At 45.1% G+C, this 23,563-nt stretch overlaps 2 protein-coding genes across 2 annotated transcripts in view; one reads left to right on the top strand and one right to left on the bottom strand.

Moving 5' to 3' along the window:
* Nucleotides 1-3,103: 3,103 nt before the first annotated feature.
* Nucleotides 3,104-15,301, bottom strand: LOC146607955 (NLR family CARD domain-containing protein 3-like). Its single transcript, XM_085348495.1, has 8 exons — nucleotides 15,233-15,301; nucleotides 14,543-14,771; nucleotides 7,747-9,508; nucleotides 7,480-7,653; nucleotides 6,271-6,444; nucleotides 4,554-4,709; nucleotides 4,182-4,228; nucleotides 3,104-4,006 (listed from the first exon to the last, which is right to left on the bottom strand). The coding sequence occupies exons 1-8, from the start codon at nucleotides 15,254-15,256 to the stop codon at nucleotides 3,438-3,440; spliced, it is 3,135 nt and encodes a 1,044-aa protein (XP_085204621.1). The 5' UTR covers nucleotides 15,257-15,301; the 3' UTR covers nucleotides 3,104-3,437.
* Nucleotides 15,302-16,678: 1,377 nt separating this feature from the next.
* The window catches only part of LOC146607939 (uncharacterized), a 200,538-nt gene continuing 193,653 nt past the window's right edge, over nucleotides 16,679-23,563 (top strand). Inside the window, exon 1 of the mRNA XM_085348631.1 lies at nucleotides 16,679-17,983. Within this exon, the coding sequence (XP_085204757.1) occupies nucleotides 16,682-17,983 (1,302 nt within the window). The 5' untranslated portion in view covers nucleotides 16,679-16,681. The remainder of the gene's footprint in view (nucleotides 17,984-23,563) is intronic.

The raw sequence follows: 23,563 nt of genomic DNA, 5'->3' as shown, positions 1-23,563 counted from the left end.
TGACTGACTGTAGTGTAAAGCGCTTTGGGGCCTTTAAGGACTAGAAAAGTGCTATACAAATGCAGGCCATTTACCAAAATACCTAAGGAAACTTCTGCTTGGAGAGCAGATAAGATGTTGTTTTGTTCACAAAAGAAAAATGACACAGACAAACCACAAAGAGATCCAGAACATACAAACATTTATTGCAAGATACAAACCTGAGGTTTGCAGAATACTGAAATGCAGGTAGTGCCAGAGTTTCTAAGAGGGGTTTAAGACAAACATACACTGAGCAGTTGGGGATACAGGATAGATTTACTTAAATATGCTGAAGCTTCTTCCTTATGTGGCAGCACGAAGGAGGAAAACCAGTAAAGTTGACACCCACACTTTTTAGGTAGAAGGACTGACAATACAAAACAGTTAATTAAAATACTTTATCAACAAACATTAATTAAAAGGACAAGATTCACTGCCACCCTAGTTAAAATGGAACTCAGTAAAATAATTTAACAAAATGGTGGAGACTAACCACTTCGGGAGGCAACCTAAAGGAAGGAGTGCCCAAAGGTGCCACCAATTACTCTCTGCAATCCTCACTTCTTCTTCTTCTTCATGTTTAACGGCGGTTGGCAACCAACGTAAAGGAGCATTACCGCCTCCTACTGTTCCGGAGTATGGGTCTGCAATCCTCACTGCCACTGTCACTGCAATTTAAATGGTGCGTTATACCCATTTCCCGGTGTGTACACTCACATGCAGTGGCGGTCCTAGCCTGTTTGGCGCCCTGGGCGAACACTCCCTCTGGCGCCCCCCCCCCCATAAAACATATTAAGGATTGTACATTAACATAAAACTGTTGTCGAAATTCACCAGAGAAACACACACACATGAATTTAGGGAGAGTATGCATTGTATGCAAACGGCTACCAAACAGCCATCATAATTCGTCATACAATGAGAACAGGACAAAGCAACAATTTACCATTTCTTCTTGGAGCAACTGTAATCCACATTATTTCCTTAGGGATTAATAAAGTATTCTGACTCTGATAGTTTCACGATACATGACCTGTCATTATCCAATGACACATCTGCTTACCTGTATCTTTTGCTCGTTTCTCTTCCTCTTCTTTTCTATTTTTTCTAAACTGAGCACCTGATGGCTTTGAACTTTTCTTGTCCATCTTACGTTGGTTTTCATTTTGCACTCCAGTATGAACACAAATCCCCCAACTCGAGGATCGCCACAACATAACCTAATAGACCTACACCTTAGTTCACAGATTCACTTTGTCTAAGGTGTATTTCTGGGATTTCACACAACCCAGGATTCAAATCATGAATACATAATGGGCTTGGATTTACAACATTATGAACCCCTTTCCACGGGTTGTGTGTGAGACTTTAAATCATCAAACAGTAAATTATAAATTTTAAATTGTTATTGATCCCTTTGCCCCGAGTCCTAAAGTGTATATTTGTTTTCTTACTCTTCTTATTCTTATATTTATTGTTTGTTTACTTGCACTGCTGTAACTGGAGCCTCGTCCTCTCGTCTCTCTATATTCTGTACTGTGTGTAGCGGAGATGACAATAAAGTTTACTTTGACTTCAGCAGCAATAGGCGCACCGAGGGCTCTCGTGCTCACTTTTCGCGTATAGAATTTCTATAAAACATCGGTGCAGATTATGTCTGTATCATAATGTCTGGTGTTTTCGTGTTTGTTGTTTTGTTTTATTTTGCGAGTTGGTTATTAGATGCTGCTCCAGCCACCAGTGAATCCCCCGCCGCCCTGCCCTCTCCTCCCTGTGCCGCAAGCAGCAGGCACACCTCGCAAACGAAGGGCGCCCTTACTCCCAGCAAATGGGTGATAGAAAACCGATCGGTGCCTGTACCATTCCCAATATGTGCTGGCATGATGTCGGGGCAGCATGAGTACGAGCAATTTTTTTTTTTTTGCCGATGCCCGTGATGCCGCCCCGGGCAACCGCCCGTGTCGCCCGTATCAAAAACTGCTACTGCTCACATGCATCAGAGGGAATTCCACCATATATCCCTAGCCTCCACAACAAGCAGCCATGCCTCCACTAAAGCTAAATCAAAAAATAAAAACAGAACAAAAAACAACAACTATATATTGTGACATATAAAACACAAAACAACTCAGTAAACGAGATATAAAAGAAACAAGAACGAATTCAAACACCCTAAAATGCAACTCCTTTAAAAGCATGATTAAAATATAACAAACAATTAACACTAAAACAGCATAAAACAAGGAACCAGCCAATGCCAGTAGTAAATGACAGCAAAGCTACAACAAGACAGCAGCAGTGTTTAGGCCACCCTTTAATGGTTATACAGATTAAGCAGTTGCCAGGAGAAATGAATCCAGTCTGCAATACTTAACAACAACCTGTAATCTTTGCCACCTTGAACAGGAATGAGTGCAAGTTGCCAGAGCTCAAGAGTAGATGACAGCTGTTCCTTATAACCAACCTCTGATTAACAGCTAAGGGAAGGGTGAATGTTCATGCTAGTGTTTTCAGTGGCAGAAGTGCAGTTTTGGGTCTCTTTGAAGAACGAAACATTGTTATAAGGTCTGCGATAATGTTTTACACTGAGGAGAGACACTACTCTCTACAGACTGACCCAGTGGACAAGTTAAGCATAACAAATAAGAAAACTACAGTAGTTATAGCAGTTGCTTGAAGGTCACTGGACATTAATATTAACATGCATTTAATAAAATCAGCACGGTTGATCATCCATATCACTGATATAATAAAACAGAAACTGATGCAACAACGCAAGTTTATTCAGGTTGCAGGAATCAATCAACATCTTCCTGCTTCGATATGTACGACAATGCTGATCATAAATACAGCCATAAAACTGTGTCATAAAAAACTGTGTCTTAGCTTTAGAGCAATGCAGCGTTAGTTATTAGTGTTTATTCTCCTTTAGGAAATTCATTTTTTGCTTCTATGAAATGTCAGATAAATATCATCACATCACACACACACACACACACACACACACACACACACACACACACACACACACACACGTTCATTTAAGTCATTAATTATGAATAAAATCTGGATAAACCCCGGCTGGTCTCTACACTTTTGTTCACTGAAAAATGATGTGTGAATGTCTCTGAAGAGTTTGTAAATTCATCTTCTGGGTTTGTGTAGCTCAGTGATTCCTCCCTGATATCACAGTTTGTCTCATGTACAGCAAACTAACTGCAAACAGCAAACTAAATCATCTCAGGTGAGTTAAGTTTAGAGAAACACAGCATACTTCACTATAAAGCTGTGAGTGGAGGAGGAGGACAGAAAAACAACATGTGGATGCTGGAATAATTGTAACTTTCATCGTTAAAGGACTAAAGAGACAAAGTTTACAAGGAAAGTGACAGACACGTACAGACTGCATTATCTGTTCAACAGTTTCTGTTTGCCTGGAAAATCTCTGATTCTACAGATTTACACAAACACAATGAAGAAACAGGCCTGAACGCAAACCCAGCATAAAGAGGTTCAGTGAATGTGGTGTTGAAGGTGTGGAGGTGGATCAGAGTGTCAGAGGAGACTCTGTAGAAGGACAGAGTGCCAGCAGGACAGTCCACATACACTCCTACTCTGTTAGAGACAGAGGAGGAGGATGAAGAAAAACATGTCTTTTGGTTATTGTGCCAGACAAAATAACGATTTTCAGAGCAGCTCAGACTCCAGGACTGATCATTTCCACCAAACAAACAACTAATACTGTCTCCTTTCCTTCTGATTCCTCCGTAACTCACTGAAATGTCAACCCTGCCTCTCCACTCGACCTCCCAGTAGCAGCGACCAGTCAGACCATCTCTGCACAGCAGCTGAGGACGGTCATCAAATCTGTCTGGATGATCAGGATATGACTGAACCTCCTCCACATGTGTCACCGTCCTGTTGTTGTCAGACAATTTGAGGTTTGTGTGTACTGTGTTTGTGTCGATTGTGAGTTGACAGGAATCTAATGGAGAGAACAAACACAATCCAGCTGCAGTTATTGATCCATCATCTGTTCATTGATTGACACTTTGATGGTGAGTCCTGACATCAGAGATGTGAATGAGTGATGTGACAGTTTGAAGATGGTTGAATGTGTGCTGCTTTATTTTCATGAATCACATTAACAACACACTTACACTTCCTCAGACCTGGTCTCAACCATTGGACTCCAGCAGGCTCCACCCTGAGAGAAGGAGGGGGGTCAGACCAGCACAGTCTCTTTCAGCATAAATAATATGTAAACCAATATGTTGTGTGTGTTAAATAATTTACTAATGGGAAATCATGAAACAGTAAGTTAGGCACAGAATTAATGTCCCAGGTGTTCTTCTGAGAAATCCCCTGCATGTAAAACAGGTCCTATATGTGTGATTGTTCATATAAAGTTCATATTCTGGCTTAAAGAAAAGGAGAAAAAACTACCAGCACTTAGTGAAGGACAAAGAAAAAATTTCCACTCCTTTTTCCTCTATCAACATTGTACATGGCTGCAGCCAGTCACTCCATACCTGAGAGTCTCCAGAGTCAGCTGCTTCAGGAGATTCACTCCTGTCTCTCCAGGATGATTGTAGCTCAGGTCCAGCACTCTCAGATGAGTAGTGTTGGCGGTTACAGCTGATGTAAGGGAATTACAGCCTTTCTCTGTAACCAGACAGCCTGACAGACTGTGAGACACACAAAACACCATAAGTGGGGAAGAATTTATAAAAACTGGTACTTGGTCCACATTTTAGTTAATGACTCAAACATAAATAACTAAAAAAAAAATTTACAAGAGAGGGGACAGTATGGTTCCCTCAGATTTTGGCAGTGGAAATTGAATTTTGATACTTGGAAAAACACTGATTTCGTGAGTTTTAGACACAAATATAGTTAATGCCACCTCTATATTCAGTTTACAGTGTTGGGAAGGTTACTTTTAAAATATATTCCAATACAGATTACAGAATACATGCCCCAAAATGTATTTTGTAACGTATTCCGTTACGTTACTCAATGACAGTAACGTATTCTGAATAATTTGGATTACTTAATATATTATCATGCTTTATCATGCTGCAGGTAAGGCTGCACTTTTTGCAGTGATCTCATATGGAAAACTATTCTGCACGTATATAAAACAGGTCCACGGCTCCAAACCGTAGTAAAGGGACCTCTGGCTAATACGTCGGGTTCCCTGTCGGCTCGTAGCTGAAAACTAGCTTTACTTTGTTGTCTGGGTCAACGTTGCTAGTGAGACAGACAGAGGCGTTGAAAGGCTGCTCCAACGGAACTTATTGCTTCGGAGGAAAACACGAACACAGTGTACAATCGAGTCTTAATAGCTTAATTACAACTGGGCTCGGTATGGCAGTCCATTCTCCCTGCAGCATGAACTGCACTGCCCATAGGGCTACATTCTTTAGGGCTATGCCTGTAACACTCTGCCTATTGCCTTCACATTAAATAATCTTTTGAGTAATCATTTTTAAAAATATTTCTTCACGTCATTATGCGGGCCACAAGTAGGGGTGACATGGACTGCGAGATTGAGACACAGGCATTAGAGCCTCTTAATGCGTGTTTTGTTTGCGTTTCCACCGGCATGGAATTACCAGAAATAGAGAGGGCATAGCCTAACATATGAAACAGGAAAATACCGCCATGTAATCCATTTATTTCAGTAACTGTATTCTGAATACCACCTTTTAAACGTTAACTGTAATGGAATACAGTTACTCATATTTTGTATTTTAAATACATAACGCCGGTATTCCCCAATACTGACAGTTTAGAACCAAACTTTTCAGTAAGTGATGGAAGGATATGTTTAATATTTATTTTTCCAGTCAAATGGAAAGCTTGAACAGATAGACACGCAAATGGAATTTAGCCCTATAATAAATGTTGACTCACATTCTTACTTGCTGATTAACAGATCTCAAATATGTGATCATTTGTATTTAAAACCCTTTCAAATGTTCATAAGGACTGGTTTTCATTAGTAAGTCTAAGCTACATTTTCTGTTTCTGAAGTGTCACTAACAATGCCCATGCACAGCTAAATAGTATTATTGTGTACTGGATACTAATTGCAGCATATGGTCTTCAGGGTACCCGTTCACTTTTGCAAGCACATCATAGAACACATAAACACCGATGGTTGAGTAAAGTGAATATGAAATCCAAACAATTAAAACAATGTAATTTTGAGTTCATGAGTTTAACAGTGTGATGAACCCTGACCTTAGAGCTTCCAGTTTGCAGTGTGGACTCTGCAGTCCAGCTGACAGGAGTGTCACTCCTGAATCCTGCAGGTCGTTGTTACTCAAATCCAGGTCTCTCACACTGGAGAACTGGAAGCTAAGAACTGAGGACAGACTTTCACAGCTTCTTTCTGAGAGGTTACAGCCGTTCATCCTGAAAAGATATTGTACAAAATTTTTGATGGAGACGAGTCTGCTTACAGAGCAGAGGTGAGAGCCCTGACATCATAGTATTGTACAACAACCTGCTGCTCAATGTATGCAAGTCCTCGGAGCTCATTGTGGACTACAGGAAAGTGCAGGGTGGAGGACACATACCCATTTTCATTGAGGGGAGAGTGTCAGATGCTTCAGGTTCCTGGGCATCAGCATCATTGAAGATCTGATCTGGTCATCACGTGGATGTGATCACAAAAGCAGCAAAAGTGTGCTGAGGAGGTTTGGCATGGACCCTTGAAAACTCCCCAACTTTTATGGATGCACCATCGAGAGTATTCTGTCTGGCTCTATCATGATTTGGTATGGCAGTTGTAATGGCTCTGGACCACAAAGCTCTATGGCTCTATTATTGTACGATCTACTGTACAATATATAGCGCCTTGAGGCGACCGTTGTTGTGATTTGGCGCTATATAAATGAAATTGAAAAGATGAAAAAAGAAAAGTATGAAAGGTGATCAGATCAGATCATATCACTGGGTCTGAACTGCCAGCCATCCAGGACCTGTTCAGATAGGGTTGTAAGAAGAAGGTCCACCGGATCCTCCCTGATTCCAGCCACCCCACCCATACACTCTTTATGGTCCTGCCATCAGGTATGAAGTATATAAGCATCTACAACCACACCAATAGATTCAGGTACAGTTTCTACCTGAACTTCAGAAATATAGGACAGTTTATTTTGCACAATCATTGTACACACTGTAACAGCAGTCTGGCAAGGAAGTAGCGGCTAGCAGGTCCAGCAGGCATGTGGTGTGGAGGTTAGCCGAAGCCAGTCAGTTAAATCAAACAAGAGACCTTTATTCGTTGTCAGCAACATAAGTTGCTGCTGCATAAATACCTGTGCTTCTTGTCTTTAATTACTTTGTCACTGATCTGTACTTGTTGTAACTTAAAGAGATTTATGAATCGGAAACTTTAGACAAATATCTAAAAAACATATAAACCAAACTGTGAGTTGCTCTGACCTGAGAGTTTCAAGTGTGCAGTGTTGACTCTTCAATCCAACTGATAACAGCTGTACTCCTGAATGTTGTAGGTCATTGTTGCCTAGTTCCAGCTGTTTCAGTCTAGAGGACTGAGAGCTGAGAACTGTAGACAGAGCTTCACAGCTTCTTTCTGAAAGGAAACACTCACTCAATCTGAAAAGACATAAAGATGAAGGCAAGTTTTTTCCCCCCCATCACTGAACCAGAGCAATGTATTCAAATAATGTTAACTTGACAATAACTTACAGAGCTTTCTTGGAGGCTTTGACCACTGGCAGCAGTCTCAGTAGAGCCTCTTCTGAAACACAGTACTTCTTCAGATCAAACACATCCAGATCTTCTTCTGCTGACAGCAAGATGAAGACCAGAGCTGACCACTGAGCAGGAGACAGTTTATCTGTGAAGAGACGTCCTGATCTCAAGTACTGTTGGATCTCTTTTACTAGAGAACGATCATTCAGTTCATTCAGACAATGGAGCAGGTTGATGTTTTTCTCTGCAGATAGATTCTCATTGATCTTCTTCTTGATGTACTGGACGGTTTCCTGATTGGTCTGTGAGCTACTTCCTGTTTGGTTTAACAGACCTCGTAGGAGACTCTGATTGGTCTCCAGTGACAGACCAAGAAGGAAACGAAGGAACAAGTCCAGGTGTCCATTTGGACTTTGTAAGGCCTTGTCCACAGCACTCTGGTAAAGGTGTGTACCTGTTTGTTGTTCTTCCAGCAGATTGACTCCAGAGTTAATGAAAGTCAGATGGACATGAAGAGCAGCCAGAAACTCTTGAATGCTAAGATGGACAAAGCAGAACACCCTGTCCTGGTACAGTCCTCTCTCCTCTATAAAGATCTGTGTGAACACTCCTGAGTACACTGAGGCTGCTGTGATATCGATGCCACACTCTGTCAGGTCTGATTCATAGAAGATCAGGTTTCCCTTCTGCAGCTGCTCAAAAGCCAGTTTTCCCAGAGACTCAATAATCTTTGTATTTTCCAAACTCCAGTGTGGATCTGTCTCAACTCCATCATCATACTTGACCTTCTTCACTTTGGCCTGAACCACCAGAAAGTGGATGTACATCTCAGTCAGGGTCTCAGGCAGTTCCCCTTCCTCTCTGGTTTTCAGCACATCCTCCAGAACTGTAGCAGTGATCCAGCAGAAGACTGGGATGTGGCACATGATGTGGAGGCTCCGTGATGTCTTGATGTGGGAGATGATCCTGCAGGCCTGTTCCTCATCTCTGAATCTCTTCCTAAAGTACTCGTCCTTCTGTGATCTAGTGAAACCTCTGACCTCTGTCACCATATCTACATATTTAGGAGGGATCTGACTGGCTGCTGCAGGTCGTGTGGTTATCCAGAGGTGAGCAGAGGGAAGTAGTTTACCCCTGATAAGGTTTATTAACAGCACATCCACTGAGGTGGACTTTCTAGGATCAGTTAGGACTTTAGTTCTGCGGAAGTCCAGAGGAAGTCGACACTCATCCAGACCATCAAAGATGAACACAACTTTAAACTCTTCAAAGCTGGAGATTCCTGCTTCTTTGGTTTCAGTAAAGAAGTGATGAACAAGTTCCACCAGGCTGAACTTTTCCTTTTTCAGAACATTCAGCTCTCTGAAACTGAATGGAAATATAAACTGAATGTCCTCATTGGCTTTGTCTTCAGCCCAGTCCAGAATTAACTTTTGTGTTAGGACAGTTTTCCCAATGCCAGCCACTCCCTTTATCAGCACTGTTCTAATTGGTTCATCTCTTCCAAGTGAGGCTTTAAAGATGTCTTCTTGTCTGATTGTTGTTTCTGGTCTGTCTGCTTTCCTGGATGTTGTTTCAATCTGTCTGATCTCATGTTCATCATTGACCTCTGCAGTCCCTCCCTCCGTGATGTAGAGCTCTGTGTAGATCTGATTCAGAAGGGTTGGGTTTCCTGCTTTAGCGATCCCCTCAAACACACACTGGAACTTCTTCTTCAGGGTAGATTTAAGAACGTGGCAAACAACACCATGTGTTCCTAAATGAAAACAAAACCGATGAAAGAAATAAAGAAATTCATTAATAAAAATATTATATATATATATATATATATATAGCTGGATAGCGTAGTGGTTAGACTACACGCCTTTGGAACAGAGGATCGCAAGTTCGATTCCTGCCTGGGGCGTCTGTATCCAGTAAGGGTCCTAAGGCTAGACCCCCTATGCTAAGCAAGCCTACCGCAGACATGAGCGAGACAGATAAATATGAAGGCATGCCGGCTCGGACGTCGCCCGGATCAACAAGGTCCGCGTCAGGTGTTGAGGAACCAGGGCACCCTGACGAAAAGTGGGCTACTGGAACAAGAAGGCATCGGTGGGCAAGAGACGAAAACAGGGCGTTGTTGGAATGCTACTATGCAAGTAACCCCGGCGGAAGGGGCTACATGAATAGGATGAGGGACCTATGGATTCTTCGATACCCAACATCCACAATGATGGCGAAACAACTAGTAGCTCAGTGTTCCAACATTCGAAAGAAGGGACTGCTCTCACAGCTAGAGATTGACGAGGTACAACACAAATGCTACGGCAAGGAGGAGTCAGGACGCCAGGTCAGGGGGGAGATATCATCACCCCCACCCGAGATTGGGTACATAGCCCCAAGTGCGATAGGAGAAGGATCGTTGAGTGCGAGAGGAACTGACCTGAAAAATAGGATCATGGCCAAGCTTGAAACCTGGATCCCGCGTAGCCGGTTACCAAGATTACGTGAAGTTCCCTCAGAAGGTCTGCTAGATGATGTTAATGCAGCACTACGGGCAATACCTACAACCACGATTACCGACACTAACAAGCTGATCTACAATACGGCAACAGTGATCAGTGAGATGCTTGGCTACAAGTTGAACAGCGACAAGGGGCAGTACCCTCCATGGAGAAGGAGGCTAGAGGGCAAGATCAAAGTAGCACGGAGGGAGGTTAGCCAACTAACGGAGTTGCAGAAAGGTGCGACAAATAAGGTGCCTAAGAAATACAGCAAGCTGTCCATACCTGAGGCCTTGGAAACTGCCAAGCAAAGACTCACAGCCTTGGCCAGCCACTTGAGGAGGTACACCAGAGAGATAGAAGGCAGGAGAATAAACCAGCTGTTCTCCACAGAACCAGCAAAGGTGTACTCTCAGTGGCAAGGGAACAATAAGAGAACAGCACCACCAAGGCTGGAGACGGAGCAATACTGGAAGAGCATATGGGAGAAGGATGCAACCCATAACGGCAATGCTCAGTGGCTAGAGGATCTGAGGGCTGACCACAGCGACCTCCCTGAACAGGGTCCAGTAACCATCACAGTGGCAGATATCCAAGAAAGGGTCTCCAGTATGAAGAGTTGGACAGCACCAGGGCCCGACATGGTTCACGCCTACTGGCTGAAGAAGCTGACTGCACTCCACGAGCGTCTGGCAGCACAAATGAACCAGCTGCTAGTTAACGAGAGACACCCGGAATGGCTAACTGAAGGCCGGACGGTCCTGATCCCCAAGGACCCCAAGAAGGGACCGGTCCCCTCCAACTACCGACCAATAACCTGCCTCAGTACTACATGGAAGCTCCTGTCAGGCATCATATCGGCTAAGATGAACAGGCACATGGGTCAATACATGAGCGGGACACAGAAAGGAATTGGCAAGAATACCAGAGGCACAAAACACCAGCTACTGGTAGACAGAACAATCAGCCGAGACTGCAAGACCAGACTGACCAACCTGTGCACTGCCTGGATTGATTACAAGAAGGCCTATGACTCAATGCCCCACAGCTGGATACTGGAATGCCTAGAATTGTACAAGATCAATGGGACCCTAAGAGCCTTCATCAGGAACTCAATGGGGATGTGGCGTACAACACTAGAGGCCAACTCCAAGCCCATAGCACAAGTCACCATCAAGTGCGGGATCTACCAAGGAGATGCTCTGTCCCCAATGCTGTTCTGCATAGGCCTGAACCCCCTCAGTGAGATCATTAACAAGACTGGCTACGGATACCGACTACGGAACGGAGCAGTTGTCAGCCACCTCCTGTACATGGATGACATCAAGCTGTATGCCAAGAGTGAACGAGACATCGATTCACTGATCCACACTACCAGGCTATACAGCAATGACATTGGAATGTCGTTCGGACTGGAGAAGTGTAGTCGGATGGTAACAAAGAGAGGGAAGGTAGTCAGAACTGAGGGGATTGAACTACCAGAAGGCAACATTGCAGACATAGAGGACAGTTACAAATACTTGGGGATCCCACAGGCGAATGGGAACCATGAAGAGGCCGCTAGAAAAGCTGCAACCACCAAGTACCTGCAGAGGGTCAGGCAAGTCCTGAGGAGTCAGCTGAATGGTAAGAACAAGATCCGGGCCATCAACACGTACGCCCTGCCCGTGATCAGGTACCCTGCTGGGGTAATAGGCTGGCCAAAGGAGGAGATAGAAGCCACTGACATAAAGACAAGAAAGCTCCTTACCATGCATGGAGGGTTTCACCCCAAATCCAGCACCCTGAGGCTGTACGCTAAGCGGAAGGAAGGGGGCCGGGGACTGGTGAGTGTCAGCACCACAGTCCAGGATGAGACAACGAACATCCAAGAATACATTAGGAAGATGGCCGCAACTGACCGAGTGCTCAGTGAATACCTCAGGCAGCAGAAACCCAAGAAAGAGGAGGGAGACGAGGAACCATCATGGAAGGACAGGCCCCTGCACGGTATGTACCACCGGCAGATAGAGGAGGTGGCTGATATCCAGAAATCCTACCAGTGGCTGGACAAAGCTGGACTGAAAGACAGCACAGAGGCACTAATCATGGCAGCACAAGAACAAGCTCTGAGCACAAGATCCATAGAGGCTGGGGTCTATCACACCAGGCAAGACCCCAGGTGCAGGCTGTGTAAAGATGCCCCAGAGACAATCCAGCACATAACAGCAGGGTGCAAGATGCTAGCAGGCAAGGCATACATGGAACGCCATAACCAAGTGGCCGGCATAGTGTACAGGAACATCTGTGCCGAGTATAACCTGGAAGTCCCGAGGTCAAAATGGGAGATGCCCCCAAGGGTGGTGGAGAATGACCGAGCTAAGATCCTGTGGGACTTCCAGATACAGACGGACAAAATGGTGGTGGCTAACCAACCGGACATAGTGGTGGTAGACAAACAGAAGAAGACGGCCGTAGTGATCGATGTAGCGGTTCCGAATGACAGCAATATCAGGAAGAAGGAACACGAGAAGCTGGAGAAATACCAAGGGCTCAGAGAAGAGCTCGAGAGGATGTGGAGGGTGAAGGTGACGGTGGTCCCCGTGGTAATCGGAGCACTAGGTGCGGTGACTCCCAAGCTAGGCGAGTGGCTCCAGCAGATCCCAGGAACAACATCGGAGATCTCTGTCCAGAAGAGCGCAGTCCTGGGAACAGCTAAGATACTGCGCAGGACCCTCAAGCTCCCAGGCCTCTGGTAGAGGACCCGAGCTTGAAGGATAAACCGCCCGCAGGGGCGTGCTGGGTGTTTTTTTTTTTAATATATATATATATATATATACACTCAACAAAAATATAAACGCAACACCTTTGTTACTGCTCCCATTCCCCATGGGATGGACGTAGAGACCTAAAATTCATTCCAGATACACAATATAACCATCCCTCCCAAACAGTGGTCACAAATCAGTCCAAATGTGTGGTAGTGGGCACATCTGCTATATTGAGATAATCCATCCCACCTCACAGGTGTGCCACATCAGGATGCTGATCTGACATCATGAGTAGTGCACAGGTGTACCTCAGACTGCCCACAACAAAAGGCCACCCTGGAATGTGCAGTTTTTTGCGCTATTGGGGGTCTGGGGACCCAGAACCGGTCAGTATCTGGTGTGACCACCATTTGCCTCATGCAGTGCAACACATCGTCGCATGGAGTCTATCAGATTGTCAATTGTGGCCTGTGAAATGTTGGTCCACTCCACTTCAATGGCTGTGCGAGGTTGTTGGATATTCGTGGGAACTGGTACACGCTGTCGTATACGCCAGTCAAGCACATCCCGAACATGCTCAATGGGTGACATGTCCGGTGAGTATGCTGGCCATGCAAGAACTGGGACATTCTCAGCTGCCATCTGCCCTGAACAATGTGAACCATGATTCATCCGTGAAGCGCACACCTCTCCAACGTGCCAGACGCCATCGAATGTGAGCATTTGCCCACACAAGTCTGTTACGGCGACGAGCTGGAGTCAGGTCAAGACCCCGATGAGGACGACGGGCATGCAGTTGAGCGTCCCTGAGACGGTTTCTGACAGTTTGTGCAGAAATTGTTTGGTTGTGCAAACCAATTGTTCCAGCAGCTGTCTGGGTGGCTGGTCTCAGACGATCTTGGAGGTGAACCTGCTGGATGTGGAGGTCCTGGGCTGGTGTGGTTACACGAGGTCTGCGGTTGTGAGGCCGGTTGGATGTGCTGCCATAGTCTCTGAAACGCCTGTGGAGACGGCTTATGGTTGAGAAATGAACATTCAATGCACGGGCGACAGATCTGGTTGACATTCCTGCTGTCAGCATGCCAATTGCACGCTCCCTCATTGCTTGTGGCATCTGTGGCATTTTGCTGTGAGACAAAACTGCACATTCCAGGGTGGCCTTTTGTTGTGGGCAGTCTGAGGTACACCTGTGCACTATTCATGATGTCAGATCAGCATCCTGATGTGGCACACCTGTGAGGTGGGATGGATTATCTCAATATAGCAGATGTGCCCACTACCACACATTTGGACTGATTTGTGACCACTGTTTGGGAGGGATGGTTATATTGTGTATCTGGAATGAATTTTAGGTCTCTACGTCCATCCCATGGAGAATGGGAGCAGTAACAAAGGTGTTGCGTTTATATTTTTGTTGAGTGTATATATATATATATATATATATATATATATATATATATAGTTCACTCGCAGTGTGGTTGCTTCAATAAAATGAAGATATTGGTAAATGTCCCATTTAACCAGTGGTTTAAATTCTACGAGAAATCCTCTTACTACTCTGCAGACGGTCAGCCAGCTCCTCCTGGTCCATTTTCCTCAGGAAGTCCAGTATGATTTTCAGAAAAGCCTCTTTGCTGCTCCTCCTCTTCTCTTCATCCCTACCTTCCAACACCTCCTCATCCTCCTTTTGCCTCTTCAAGCATTCGCAATAATCCGGACTGAGAACCTTCTGGATCTTCTTCAACTCATTCTTCACAAAAGTGATGACGTTACCCTCCAGCTCCTAGAATAGAATATTGTTTGAATGACCAAATCAAACTGAAGTAATGCAGTGTCTGTGTTGGAACTGACTGACAATCTGCTAGTTTACAAACTGTAGCATGGAGATGACAGTGAGGAGAATGGGTGTGTTTGTTCATCTGTACAGCACTTTGGTCCATTGTAGTTGTTTTATACCTTTTTAGTCTATTCTATGTGATAGTTCATGCTGACAATGTGATGACGTATATTCCAGCGTAGGAATTGCACTGGACAGGTGATTGGCAAAGATTGGCGAATCGTTTATGTGGATTATACCATGTGTGGGTTTATTTTTTTATTACATGCGCATTTTACATGATTTCTGCAAAACCCCTAATGGAAAGATACCATGGCCTGGGACATGTTAAATGCATGCTTTATAAATAAAAATGGCACAGTATTGTTTGGTATGTATATAAAAGTAGTTGGTTCACATGTACAGACCATAAATATGGTGTCCATATGCATTTGATGCTGCTGCACAGACTGACCACTTTGAGACTCAGAGGTCCCCTTGTCCACTCTGTGGAGGAATCATAAAAAAATTGTTCAGATTATTTCTGTCCACATAGGTCTATAAAGTGATGTTTGTATTTGAACAGAGATTCAATTCAGATACATGAAACTAACACTAACAAGCCTCAAAGAAGTGAAGCAACATTAAAGAAGACTGGGCCATAACTCATCCACTCTGATGTAAGTAACTGATAAAGTCATACAGAAGAGATTGACTTTGACTCATTGCTGCTAAAGATGTTTCTATAAACTACTGATTTGCACAGGAGTGCAAATAGTCATGTGAAAAACTTTCTTTTTCATTTTCTTATGACACGTTACAGTCCTGTAGATAAAATTTACTCTGTGATGTGGAGAAAACTCCATCCTTCAGAGAAGGGTTATACATGTTACTCATCTCTACACTCAGTCTTCTTTATGGTAGACTGTTTAAGTACACAACAGACATAAATGGGAAGACTGCAAGATAGAGACAAGTGAGAAGCGATAATAACCTGTCTGATCACAGTATAATTTGCCTTCATTTTTATCAAAATGGGAGGACTGTAAATACTCTGTGGAAAAGAAATGTAGGTATGTTCAACAATCAGAGATTCAGAGAAATTAAAAAGGAGAACAAATGATTCATAGCAGAAAACATAGAGAGTACAATAGTTCCACCATTTTGTGACGCAGAATTAAAACTGTTATGAGAGGGAAGTTAATTTTAAGGGAAGCTTTTGAAAATGAAAAGGAAGCAAACACAGAAAAATGGATGATTTGAATGGATGGATTTTTGTACAGAAGCAAACAAAGAATTGGAAACAATTTTACAGCAAAGAGCTATTTTATCAAACTGAAGCTAATATGGTCTATATAAAGACGAGTGAAGGGAAAGAACTTTGGGCTATAAGGAATAACTAGAAGTAAGAAAAATGGAGGTTGGCTGCATTTCTTGCTGAGATACATCTTTGAATGCTGAACATAAAAAGGACTTCTGGAAATATGAGTGCTCTATACCAGTGTTAGGCTGGGATTGCAACAGTATGTGTGCTATTTTTATGTAAATGATTTAAATGATTTCCAATATGTTGCTGTTTCTAGACTTTTAATGGAACAACACAAAACATCTCCCTTGGCTTCTGGCATGTTGCATCTCATTTTTATGTTTAAATCACCGTGTATCTATTATAAAATGATCAATCCATACTGGCAAAAAAAAACAAAATAAATAAAAATACCTGTTATTTCTCGATATAGACAGATTGACATGAGCTCCTGACTTACAGGTTTACAGCTTTCCACTGTAAATAAAGAGCACTGTTTGCATCGCAGAGTCTGCGTTTTGGGTCCTCCTTTCCCCACATCCCCACGGTCTGCCCTCCAGACCGTGACAGAATGATCCCGCCTCTAATGGACCCAGCGGTCTCCGAGGAGAGGCTCAGGAGGGAAGTAATGGACGAAGTGTACCACCTATGTGAGGTGTGGTGGGAGAAGCCAGCGGAAGGTTTGCGTCGCGCCGTGGAGAGGCGGCTGCAGGAGATGCTTTTTAAATTCCCCTGGCTGGTGGGCTCCCTTAATGCGGTGGTCCTGGACTTTCTACTTTCCACCCTCCACCTCCACTCTCCTCCTCAGGCTGCCCACCAGCTCGGACAGCTGGTGGATTCACTGCCTGAGACGCCGGCCCCGACGTCTACACGGAAACGACGTTCGCGCCGCCAGCGTTCCTCACCGCAGCCACATCCACGGTCATCTCAAGAGCCGGCTGTGGTGAGTAGTACGGACAATTTTCCATTTCCCTCACCATCTGTGTTTGTGTCTGCAGTGGACGAGCTGACAGCGCAGGTAACATCACCTCGGTCAGAGGTCTTCACACCACTCGCTGCTTCACCATCTGCGGTTGTGGCGCTGTCGTCATCTCATCCGCATGCGGTCATCCCTCAGCCATCTTCTCCACCAGCGGCAGCCTCCATTCCACTACCCACTCCAGCAGCCCTGTCCGGAGGGGGCGACCTCACACGCGTCCAACGCCTGATGGACTGGGTAACTCACACCACCAACGCAAGGGCAAGAGTGGTGGGGTTAAATGCCATCGAGGCAATCCTGGAGGGAAACCCCTACCTCGGCCAGCTCAAGGGAGTTTCCGCCTGCCTTGGCACCCTGCGTAAAGCCCGGGGGGTGGTGCAAGCTCGGGAGACCACAGACTTCGTCCAGCAGCAGCAGGAGCTCAGCGAGCCGGAGGAGCCCGCACCGCCAGCTGAGGAGCTCAGCATGCCCAAGCAGGAGCTCAGCGAGCCGGAGGAGCCCGCACCGCCTGCTGAGGAGCTCAGCAAGCCGGAGGAGCTCGGCATGCCCGAGCAGGAGCTCAGCGAGCCGGAGGAGCCCGCACCGCCAGCTGAGGAGCTCAGCGAGCCGGAGGAGCTCAGCAAGCCGGAGCAGGAGTCCGGAGAGCAGGAGGAGCAGCTCAGCGAGGCGGAGCTCAGAGAGCGGGAGGTGCCCGCACGGCCAGCCGTGGAGCCCAGCGAGCCGGAGGAGGAGCAGCTCAGCGTGCCGGAGGAGCTAGGCGAGCCGGAGGAGCCCGCACCGCCAGCTGCGGAGCCCTGTGAGCCGGAGCTGGAGCAGCTCAGCGAGCCTGTGGAGCCCGCGCTGCCACCGGAGGAGCTCGGAGGTCCGGAGAGACTCGCTCAGCCTGAACTGGAGGTCAGCGGGTCAGATGGACCATCACGTCTAGCGCGCCCTCCACGCCAGCTACGCCCAACGCGTCTGCGTCAGCGACCGGCGCGTCATCGACCGGCATGTCATCGGCCATGTACCACACCTCGCTGTTGTTCACCGGAGCTGCGCTGCCGCCACTGGAACCCGGGCAGGCCGCCTGGGGAGGAGCGCCGCCGCCGTCGGACCCGGGGCAGGCCGCCGGAGGAGCAGCAGCGCCGCCACCACCACTGGATCCCAGGCAGGCCGCCTGGGGAGCAGCGCCGCCGCCGTCGGACCCGGGGCAGGCCGCCGGAGGAGCAGCAGCGCCGCTACCGCCACTGGATCCCGGGCAGGCCGCCTGGGGAGCAGCGCCGCCGCTACTGGGCCCGGGGCTCGCCACCGGAGGGGCAGCAGTGCCGCCGCCACTGGAGCAGTGGCAGGCCCCCAGAACTGTTTTGCTGCTGCTGCCGGACCCGTGGCCGTCTGCTGGAGCTGCGACAGCGCCGCTGCTACTGGACCCGGGGCCCGCCACCGGAGGGACAGCGGTGCCGCCGCCACTGGAGCAGTGGCAGGCCACCAGAACAGTTTTGCTGCTGCTGCCGGACCCGTGGCCGTCCGCCGGAGCTGCAACGTTGCCGCCATTGGACTCGAGGTAGGCCCCCTGAACTCTTTTTGTAATGATGGGCCGCCTGAGACTGTTTTGTGGTGTTTTTTCTTTTTTTTGCTCCGTTGCAGGGGGTACGGTCGGACTTTGGAACTGTGACCTTGGGGGGGTTGTTTCTTTTGTGGTTTTTGGTTCTGGCCCTCCATCCTGGACCCCCGCCGCCCGCCCTGGGTTGGTTGTGCTGTGGTTTTTGGTTTGTGTTTTTGTTTTCGGGTCGTCGGGGGCCGACCCTTAGAGGGGGGGTACTGTCACGGACCCAGCTCTGGAGGACTCGGGGTCCGTGAGCAGTTTTGACTCACCTCCCGTTGATATTGTTGTTATTATTATTTTGGTGATGTGTGTGTTTTTCTGCACTGTGCTGTGTTAGTCTGTGTCCCACTCATATGTATAGGCAGGGTATGGGTGTGTATGTCTGCGGGTGTGGCTGGAGGATGGAGCTCAGCCACCTGCAGGCCTGAGGGGTGTGGCCCTGCGGAAGGACTGGCCACACCTGAAGTTCATGCCACACCTGTTGGTGATCAGGGCTCGTCGGGGGAGCTACTTAGGAGAGAGTTGGAGCTCCCACCGGCGCGGGATCATTAAGCTAAGACTCCAAGTCAGTGTGTAGCATTAGGAAGTGCGGATCGTGTGTGTGTGTGTGTGTGTGTGTGCGCGCGCGGGTTCAGTGTTTAACGGCTGCTTCTGTATTGTCCTGCAGGTGAAACGAGGGACCAGAAGGGCAGCACGCACAGGGTGTGCAGTAACACAACAGCGGGGAGCACGAGCACGAGCACAGACGTCGGAGGGAAGCACGCACATGGGGTTCGAGGGAGCAACGGGGAGTTATTGTGTTTACAGCTTTCCACTGTAAATAAAGAGCACTGTTTGCATCGCAGAGTCTGCGTTTTGGGTCCTCCTTTCCCCACATCCCCACGGTCTGCCCTCCAGACCGTGACAGAAAGAGGACATTTAGAAATATTTACTGAAAAATCTCTTTGTCTGACTATTTGTTAATTACACTTAATTCTAAAATAATGGACAACACAGCACTGTGGATTGTTTTTCTTTGCAGATGTCTATCTAAAAATGCTGTAACTAATGTTAAAGAAATAATTCCACCATTATTTTCTTCAGTGCCATCTCTAAACACAATGCAGAGCAACTAATTGACGTCAATTATCTTGTTAATATTGTCAAAACCTCACTGTATATGACTCTTGATGCTCTTGTTCCTCTGACAAAGAAAGCGGCTAATTGGAGAGGTTTGACTCCCTGGTGTAACTCATAAAAGTTTACCTTGAAGCAGATAACTCATAAACTAGAGAGAAGGTGGTGTTCTGCTTGTTTAGCAGACCTTTGCCTGACCTGTCAGTGTGTGTTTCTTTATAATCTCCATCTTTGCTAATAGAGGATCACCATATTGTTTGGTGTTTCACTGTATAATTTTGGGGTCTTTTAAGTCACATCTACATCACTTCCTACCTTCACCTGCAGATGAAACACAAATCATTCATGTGCACATCAAAAGAAATCCTCCTTTCCGTCATGTTTGTTGTCCAAATATCAGCTGCTTCTTTTCTGCTTCATCTCAGCAGCTATTTTTATAGAGCTAGCTCACAAAATCAGTATCTCAATGTCAGGTTAAGGTGCTGACAACATTAGACAGAGAGCCCCAATGATCAAATAAGCAGCACTTGGTGGCTTCACTTTTAACATGAAGAAAGTTCCCTCACGGAGGAAGTTTGATAAGATAAGTTTTGAATTCTAGAATTAGTTTAGAAAATTGTTCATACATCTATTTTCTACTGCTTATCCAATTAAGTGTTATGATCTGGCAAAAGCCTATCCCAGCAGCTATAGTTTAAGAGGCACCTTAGAGTCACCAAGTAACCTAACATGCATGTTTTTGGACTGTGGGAGGAACATGAAACTTCACACAGAAAGTCTGGCAGGATCAAACCCTGGACCTTCTTATTGGGAGACAATGTCATGAACCAGCACAGCATCATGCTATCCTAATAAAATTGCATATATGTGGTTGATATTCTTGTTTGAATTTTATGTTTTTTTTAAATGCAAGTAATGCATGTAAACCCTAACATTATTTGCTGGAGGCACACGGATCTGTTAGAGATTATTAGTGATATGCACCAGTGAATGCAGCCTAATCCTGGTTCGGACAAACAGGAGGTGAAGTTGTGTTTATTGCCTCCAGCTATTTGAGTTGATCAGATCCCTTCGGTATATCACAGTCCACTTTTCTTTAACAAAGAGACACAGAGTCAAAGCTTTGGGTATGATTACATGCAAATCTTTTTCATTTTAAATCAATAAACTAATAAAAATGATGTTGTCAGCAACACAGGCATGAGATTTAAGGTTTATTGACATTCTTTCTCTTGTCTGAAATGGCATTGCTTCACTATTTAAAGTGCCAGGTTCACCATTACGTTGTCCTCTTGCATTATGGTACGTTTGAATTTTGCAGTTCCTCTATTCTGGACATTATGGTACAAGCCAGAGGTGTGGACTCGAGTCACATGACTTGGACTCGAGTCAGACTCGAGTCATTAATTTTATGACTTTAGACTTGACTTGAAAAAATGTTCTAAGACTTGTGACTTGACTTGGACTTTTACACCAATGACTTGGGACTTGAATTGGACTTGAACCGGTTTACTTGAAAAGACTTGAAATTTCACCCCAAATATAAAATTTAACACGCATATTATATAGAGATTGAAAATGTGACGTCATTCAGGGGTAGAACCGCAAAGGATTCTGGGAACTCGTGGCAAGAAGTACTAGCGCACGCAGGCTTTCAATTAAAATCAGTTACACAGCGATAAAAAGAAACACAAAAATGTCAAGAAGCTGTTGTATTATTAACTGCAATAGCTGGTCGCATGACAGCCACGGGAAGCCGACGGGTAAAGAGATCGGTTGTTATCGGATTACGACGTTTAAGAGAAATTGTTCAGCCATGTTTCCGAAGTGACAAACAGGTGACGGATGGCCTGGATTGCAGCCATTCAAAGATCAAATATAACGTCCCAGAACACTCCAGCTCACAGGTTAGTCTGCTCCAAGCATTTCCACAAAGGTCAGTCTGCTGTTGTAGTTAATACGTCATTTTCATAACATAATTGGTGATATAGGTTACAAGCAAGTCTGGCGCTGAACAGAAATTGTCGTGCTATGCTCCTTTGTTTATTGTGCATAAATAGTGAATTGTCCTGACACAATATTGCGTTTCGCCTCTGTTATTATGGTACATTGACAAAAACATATACTTTTATTCACAGGATAAAACAGGTTTTTTGTATCACTAATTGCCCAGTACGATTACAGCATACAGTATTATTGTCACTGCTACATTTCTGTGATGCGTACCAGAAATTATTTCCACTACTAATTAATTACCGTTGAGCTCAAAGGTCCTATTAATAAACGGTTAAGGAATGTGTATTTATGAAGACGATTTGTGAGACTGGTAAACTTATGATACGTACGATGGTCTTTCGTTCTACACGGTGCGTTTCAAGGTCCTGTACCCATCCGTCGGTAAACTGTACCTGGGCTTGTTGCAGTGACCGGAAGTTACTAAACTTCATGAGTGTATGCACTCACTCCAAGAACCGTATGCTTATAAATATGCATATAAATATGCTACGATGAGATAGCTGACTTCATCTAACTAGCAAATGTTTTCCAGGCTACGTTGGTGATGCAGTTTTTTTTTAATGTGTATGATATTTTTGTCATGCGATTTTAAAGCCGGTCCTACAACCGCATCCAAGAATAACATGCAGCTTATCTCAGAACTGTCGGTGAAAATTATTCTTGGAGCTAGGTTTAATTGAGCTGCATTCTAAAGAGGTGCAATTTCACAATTTGTGTATATTTTCTAAGTTCACTATTTTGTCATGTGTTGAGAAAAACACAGATTTAAAAATTACATGGTCTAATATTTACATTTAGCATAACTGCAACATGCTTTTTTTCGTTTTTTTTAATGACTCGAAAGGACTTGAAATTCAAAATTTCAGACTTGTGACTTGACTCGGACTTTTACACCAGTGACTTGAGACTCGACTCTGACTTGCCTGACATTACTTGAGACTTGACTTGAGACTTGAGGATAAAGACTTGAGACTTACTTGAGACTTGCAAAACAATGACTTGGTCCCACCTCTGGTATAAGCATACAAGCAGGAATCCATGTCATGGGCTGTATCCCAATTCAGGGTCTGCAGCCTTAAAGTAAGCAGCCTTAACGGTCCACAAGGGCGGCGTACTCAAAGATCGCTAAGGCCGGAAGTGCGAGGCTTGTGAAATCGGACGGTCTAGCCTCCGTTGCGCTGCCCAGGTTGCCTAGCAACCATGATATAAAAAGCTTTTCCTCCACAGCAGGAAAAAAAACAACAACAATGACTTTTGCTCCACGGGAGAAAAAGCTGCCCTTCAGTAATCAATAGTGGATCCACACTAACAACGATTCAGAGATCAGCTGCTGACCGTCAGCTTATCTTTGCTGAGCTGCACTCTAAAAAGTAATTCATCAGGCCTTTTACCACCACTTGATTAAATCCATGGCTGCAACATAAAAATTCTAATTTATTGATTAAGATAGACCTTCTAAGTTGCAAACTTTATTTTTTTGGGTTGTGTTGAAATAATAATGTTGGTAATTACATTAAATTAATTTTATATGTAATTTGAAATTAAATCCCAATGTTAGTGGGTTTAAAATAAAATTCAAGTTGTAATTACTTAAAGAAATTGAATAGATAACTTATTCTTTTTCCACTGTAACTTCTGATTTCAAATTCCCTCCCCTACCGACTTAACTAGCCCGGGCAAATTCACACATGTTGGGTTGCATGGTGCAAGCTTTTGTAAAAGACATTTCAAGGTAAGTAACATTTCATTTACAAATAACA

This window comes from Diplotaxodon limnothrissa, linkage group LG23 (genome assembly GCF_057381915.1).
Source record: "Diplotaxodon limnothrissa isolate DT_005_m linkage group LG23, D_limnothrissa_male_GT1.1, whole genome shotgun sequence".
NCBI classification, from domain to species: Eukaryota; Metazoa; Chordata; class Actinopteri; order Cichliformes; family Cichlidae; genus Diplotaxodon; species Diplotaxodon limnothrissa.
This window is presented reverse-complemented; position numbering and strand designations above follow the sequence as displayed.